The 6,396-nt window shown below is 40.3% G+C and overlaps 1 protein-coding gene across 1 annotated transcript; it reads left to right on the forward strand.

The window, feature by feature from the left end:
• Positions 1–1,072: 1,072 nt before the first annotated feature.
• LEAP2 (liver enriched antimicrobial peptide 2) lies at positions 1,073–4,348 on the forward strand. The gene is made up of 3 exons (XM_069761988.1): positions 1,073–1,184; positions 3,903–4,045; positions 4,140–4,348. Exons 1-3 carry the CDS (start codon positions 1,122–1,124, stop codon positions 4,174–4,176), a joined length of 243 nt encoding a protein of 80 aa, XP_069618089.1. The 5' UTR covers positions 1,073–1,121; the 3' UTR covers positions 4,177–4,348.
• Positions 4,349–6,396: the final 2,048 nt, after the last annotated feature.

Genomic DNA, 6,396 nt, shown 5'->3' on the forward strand with positions numbered 1-6,396 from the left:
GGTATTGTGGCCCACTGCTCAAGAGCAAACTGCTCCAGTTGTCTCATGTTTGAAGTTTGCCTTTTCCAGACGACATGTTTCAGCTCTTTCCAGCTCATAGAAGCCCACTTCAGAATAGTCCAATGTTTTCCTCTTAGCCATTCTTGGGTGTTTTTAGCTGTGTTTTGGGTCATTATCCTGTTGCAAGAGCCATGACCTGCGACTTAGACCAAGCTTTCTGACAATGGGCAGCACATTTCTCTCTAGAATCCCTTGATAGTCTTGAGATTTCATCGTAAACTGCACAGATTCTAGACATTCTGTGCCAAAGCAGCCCCAGAGCATAACAGAGCCTCCTCCATGTTCCACAGTAGGGACAGTGTTCTTTTCTTGATATGCTTCATTTTTCCGTCTGTGAACATAGGGCTGATGTGCCTTGCCAAAAAGTTCAGTTTTTGTCTCATCTGTCCATAGGACATTCTCACAGAAGCTTTGTGGCTTGTCAACTTGTAGTTTGGCAAATTCCAGTCTGGCTTTTTTAGGATTTTTTTTCAACAATGGTGTCCTCCTTGGTCATATCCCATGAAGTCCACTTTGGCTCATACAACGACAGATGGTGCGATCTGACACTGATGTTCCTTGAGCTTGAAGGTCACCTTTAATTTGATTTGTTAAAAGAAGCAACATATCAATAGGGTCCAAATTTGACTTCTGAATTAATTGAATAGAAAAAAAAATACTGCAAGAAAAAAAAAAAACAAACAGAACAAGCAGCAACATTTTTCAGGGGATTTTTTAACACGGATTTTTGAGCCAGAAAAATCCACATCAAAAGACTCTGTGTGAACATATCCTAAATATATTTTTCGAAGTCCATCATAAATTGAAATGGTTCTAAAATCTAGAAGCCAAAGGGTGAGTGACAATCCCATGACCCCGACAACATTTCTGAAGACATTGAGTAATGCTGGCGGTGTTAATAGCGTGTGTCGCTAGTCATTAACTTATTAAATGTATCCATTGCACTTTAGCCTCTTAGGATACAAATGACGCAATCTTTTCTGAGCTTTATCTATAAAATATCGGGCAGGAAGCAAGATGCTTCCTCAGTGCAGCAGCAGGCTTTCCAGGATCGTCTAGCCATGAGTCTACAGCTCGGGAAGTGGACGGCTATTTTTGTGCTTTGTATCTTGTTGATACTCCAGGTGAGCCCAGGTTGTCTGGAATGTAAGGATCGATAATTGCTTCACATTCCTTTTTGCAGGGATCTGTATGTGGACATCCCAAAGTTGTAAATGTGTTTCATAAATGCTACCAAACTATAACCAGACATTGTGAGGATCAATTATTAAGAAACTCGTGCAAATTTTTTTGGTGTAAAAAAAATAGCAGATTTTGTCATATATATGTGTTGCACAAAAGTCAGTAAATTTTTTTTCCCCCGTCTTAACTTTGTTTTTGCCCCCTTAGAGATTGTTCAGGTTTTACATCATGTGCTGTCCGTATGCCAAACTGATAGGTTACCGATAGCACACCAACCATTGTAAGTCAACGGGGTAGATCACGTGGTTCATGTGTTAAAATCGCAGCATGCACTACTCTGATCCATTTTTCAAATCCAGCTCGACCATGGGTGCAACAAAAAAAAATAAAAAATTGTCACAATTTTGTCCAATGGTACTTCATTAAAATTGCTGTATAAATATAGCAGTCTTCGAAAACGTCCCCCCAGTTGTGTGTTCACAGGTACTCTTTGCTGAGCAAGATCTTCAAATCCTCCTAAAAACTTCTCCAAAACTTATTTCCTCAAGTCTGTATGAACACACATCTCTTCGTACTTGCATCGTTTAGACTCTTTAACAAAATGTTGGCACTGTTGTCTCTGAAGTGTCTTTATGAACGCCAGCAATTTTTTTATCCCTCATTTAACATGGCGGCTATTTCAAAGCAGAAGCCACCCGAAGAATGGTCAGGTCACTTCTTTTAGTGGTTTCATGGCTTTTGAAGCTTGAAACTGTTAAAAGCAGATCAAAAAGTGGAAATTTATGCACAGCAAGTCATTTTGACATTGCTGTGCAGGAGGGCATGTCGGAGAATCTCCTCATCTGAGTGAATCGGGCCAATTATGCAAATGGAATTCTGATCAAACCCTGATCAGAGTTTCAGCATAGTGTGTTCCGATTTTCTTCGATTTTCTGATGGAAATCAAACGGCATTCAGATGTCATTTGAGTGGAGTCTGATGTTTCCAAATAACTCATTGATTTGCATGGCTGAATGTGATCCGAATATCAGGACTGTCCGAGATAAAAATTGCATGGCCCCATAGCATAGCATTGATCAGGTGCAATATGATATTTTGTCAGATCGCACTCAAACCTGAAAATACGCTCGTCTGCACCTGTCATATCTTCACTCTATCAGGTGTTTTTTAGCTTTTTTTTTTCAGGCAGGTTCAAGGCAGAATTTGCCTGAAAGAAAAGCCGTATGCACATACCCTAAATGTCTTCATGTACTAATGACATGTTATTACTCAGGTCATATCCGATAAAAGCTGATTATTGTATTAACTTACTCCAGATAAGTTATGCAAAATCACCTATTTCTACAATATATGTTTTATTGATTGTTTATATATTTATTTATATAGACCCTTTGAGTGGTGATCTTTTGGATTACAATCATCTGCATAATTTCCTTTTTATGGTTTTGTTTTTCTTTCTCAAGCTGGGACATTAAGACATTTTTGCCAAGTACAAACCATTGTTTTCCAGCAACCATGGGGTCCCCATTACATGGCAACAAAATGGCACTCACTTTTCATTTTTTAAATAATTTAAAAACACAGCGTGGGGACCCCTCTATTCTTGATAACCAACCTTGCTGAAGCTGACAGTTGAGGGTTGCAGCCCCCAGCTGTGAGTTTGCCTGGTTGGTTCAAGAAAATAGTGGGAACCCACATCAGATTTTTCATTCATTTATTTCGTTAGATTGCAGGCCGCGGCTGTGGAATACCCCGATTATCCTCTCCTGCTGTCACTGTTATTAGCGGCAGCTGACGGATGATAGGAGTAAGAGTGCCAAAAGCCCCCACCTGCTGTCATCGTTCTGACTTTAATATAACTCTCATCATTCTCCTCTGCTCGTGCCAGTCGCCAGCAGAGCAGCGGATAATAATGACAGCATCCTCAGCACCTGCCGCCGGAAAACAGCGCTTACTGTAGTGCTTCTTCCCCGGCGCCGATGCGTGTCACATGGAGGACATCAATGTGTGTTCTCCGTGTGCACGTGTGCGGGACATGTCTACGTGTTGGGCACATGGACACACAGTCCGTGGAAACACACTGACATGTGCACAGACCCATTCATTTGAATGGCTCTATGTGTGTACGTGTCTCCGGTACGTGTGAAAACTTTCACCGTACCGGAGACACGGAGGTGTGAAAGAGGCCTGAGATGCAGCTCCCGAGTACTTGCCCTTTCTTTCTGGGACACTACTGACTTGCCATACAAGCTAGCCCCCTGATAATGTCTCCTTCCATGCAGTGACTGATCAGGTGTCATGGTTTTATTATTGCTTGCCACTCCAGTCCCGCCACTTTGGTGGTTCCACACTACTGGAAGTGATGATGTCTTGTCCAACAGTCACATGACGGCTGCAGCCAATCACTAGCCTTATAGTGACGTTTGCATATATGGGATGTGGTTGCTAAAGCCAGATATTAGCTACAACAGTCAAATGATTGATGGCAGGAAGCACCAGAGTCACAACGCGGGAACTGTAGGTTATTGAGAAGGTGGGAAATGTTTAATTCCTTATGTTTTTTTTTTAACTTCATAGCAACTTTAAAAAATTAAAATTCCATTACTGTTTGTAGTTAAATATAAAAGGTTTATGTAACGTTATATTACTTATCTCCCCAGCTACATGCAGCTCCGCTAGATAATGACTACCCCAAAACATTGGGGAGAGCAAAGAGAATGACACCTTTCTGGAGAACAATGTCCATGCGGCCAGTTGGTGCATCTTGCAGAGATGATACTGAATGCTTTACTAGACTTTGCAGGTAATCTCCTAAATCTATGCTTGCTGTCATTAAATACAGCCTCATTCAGACATTCTTATTTGTTTTCCTAAATGATGTCTGCTTTTACTTTCAGGAACCAAAAATGCTGCTTAAAGACATATGCGGATTAATGGAAGATTCAGCCGTTTTTTCTGCAATAATAGGAAACATACGACACCTCGAGAATGCAGATAAAAGAGATATTTCTAGCACTGTTGTATTTATTTGCCTCTGAATTTCTGTAAAACTTGTAATCATGTTTTGTATATTTATTTCATAAACGATAGTGTTTTTTAAGCATCATATCTTTATTACCGATTATTTACTATTTAGGGTGAAAATGTTCACACTAAGATTTTTGGTGGATTTAGAAGCATATCTGATTGAAAATCCATATAAAAAAAAGCTTCAAATGCTATATAGAAACTCTTATCTGGATTTTAGATGTAGATCTGCTTTAAAATCCATATAAAAAAAAGTACCTTAAAGCTATCCTTGAAATATGTAACGTCTTCCCAAGTAAGGGTTTGTGCAAATGAACATATTTTTGATTCATATGGAAACATACAGATTACAGACCCAATGTTGGCATATTTGTTGGTTTACATGGGTATTTTTTTCACACAGAAGATACTGTATTTGCAGCATGCACTAGTCTGATACGATTTACAGACCAGACAAACTGGAGACATGGTTGTACTTTCTAGAGCGCTTCCAATACCTCTGCAGCGGCCATTTTGGGTAGGGACCAGGGCACACATCAGATACAGAAGGAGCGGCAACAAGGCAGAAGTCATATATAGAGTATTGCCTATACAATAGAAATCTATAGGTTAATTTACTGTTGGAAGCGGAGGGTCACTTCAGGGAGGTTTTCCTGTCTTATGTAAATAATGGTTACTACCTGTATAAAGTAATGTCTGTCCGGAACGCTAATACTCATGAGGTTTCTGGTGTTTGCAATGGCCAAGTAATTACCTCAGGGTTTATTTTCCTGTCATAAACGAGGCCTAACAGGCCATATGTCAAAGTTCACGATGTGGGACAGTAACAGCGCAGCACAATACAAGTGAATGAAGTGGTGTTGTGACCTTGAGGGTGCAAGTCGCAAAACATCTGACGCAATTGGACTTTTTGCGACATGCTTGTCACAGTACCCTTGAGGTTGTAATGTGACCCCATTCACTTGTATTGTGCTGTGAGGTAGCAGTCACACCCCCACAAAACAAATAACTTTAGGGGGCACCACAGTAAGATGAACAATGGGATCCTAACCCTGACCTATTAAACACATACACATTTGAAACAAGAAACAGAATAGGCCATTCAAATGGGGATCACCAAGACACAGGGATTTGACCAAAAGGTAAACACAGCTTTATTACAATTTAACAAAAGACACTAACATTTAAAAACATTTAAAAAGGGACACACTGGTACCCTATAAGCATTATAGACAAAGCCCATGATAAGGCTATAACCTGTGCTAGACTCGTGGGGATGGCAGTTGCATATTTTAGACTTCTATATGGACAGTATATTCATGGTGTGCCAAACATGCCATGCTCTGTGTAGCAGTCACACATAACAAACTTCGGCAGTGCGACTGGTGTTCAGGGCAATGTCGTCCTGTCGCCTTAGCCCAAAACAGACAGCACTTATTGCACAGCAATGCAAATGTTTCATAGTGCATTATACCAGCAATGAAAGTGTAAAATGTACAAGCCACATAGCAGCACTAAGTTAAAAAAAAGTTCAATACAACTTGAAAAAGTGTTTTGCCATGAAAAAATATAGGTTTTATGAAAAAAATTGAACAATTGGTATCATTGCATCCAGAACAATCCAAGCTATAAAACTGACATTAAACCCTTAACTACTGCCGATACGCTTTAAAATGGCTGCCGTTAAGGATACTTATTCCTTCATTGCCGTTTTAAAACGGTTATCGGGAATAAGGCTGTAGCGTCCCCCAAAATCTCCGGGGTCTCAGCTATCGGGATAGCTGAGACCCCAAAGAACATTATCAGGGATGGATTTTTTGGCGATCACAAAATCAGATAAAAAAAAAAGTGTGCAGCTGTTTCAATTATTTCTTTCTCTCTTCTGACATGATACACATGTCAAAGATGAGAGAAATTATGCCACCTTTTACTTCCGTCATCCCCGGACCCTCCTAATCCGTCCCCCGGTGTCATCTTCCTGGAAAAACAAAAGACAGGTATATGCGCAGTGCGCCCGCCGAGATCTGACAGTCATTACCGCCAACAATAAGAAAGTTTTCCTATTGACTCCTTTTGATCACTGTGATCAAAATAAAAAAAAAATCGTAAATCAAATCCCCCTTCGTC

This window comes from Ranitomeya imitator, chromosome 4, assembly GCF_032444005.1.
Source record: "Ranitomeya imitator isolate aRanImi1 chromosome 4, aRanImi1.pri, whole genome shotgun sequence".
NCBI lineage: Eukaryota > Metazoa > Chordata > Amphibia > Anura > Dendrobatidae > Ranitomeya > Ranitomeya imitator.

Excerpts from the sequence above, each read along its gene's own strand:
- LEAP2 (XM_069761988.1), top strand. The coding sequence starts at position 1,122 with ATGAGTCTACAGCTCGGGAAGTGGACGGCTATTTTTGTGCTTTGTATC. Across the intron at positions 1,185-3,902 it reads GTATCTTGTTGATACTCCAG|CTACATGCAGCTCCGCTAGA; the intron begins GTGAGCCCAGGT and ends TTATCTCCCCAG. Across the intron at positions 4,046-4,139 it reads TGCTTTACTAGACTTTGCAG|GAACCAAAAATGCTGCTTAA; the intron begins GTAATCTCCTAA and ends TTTTACTTTCAG.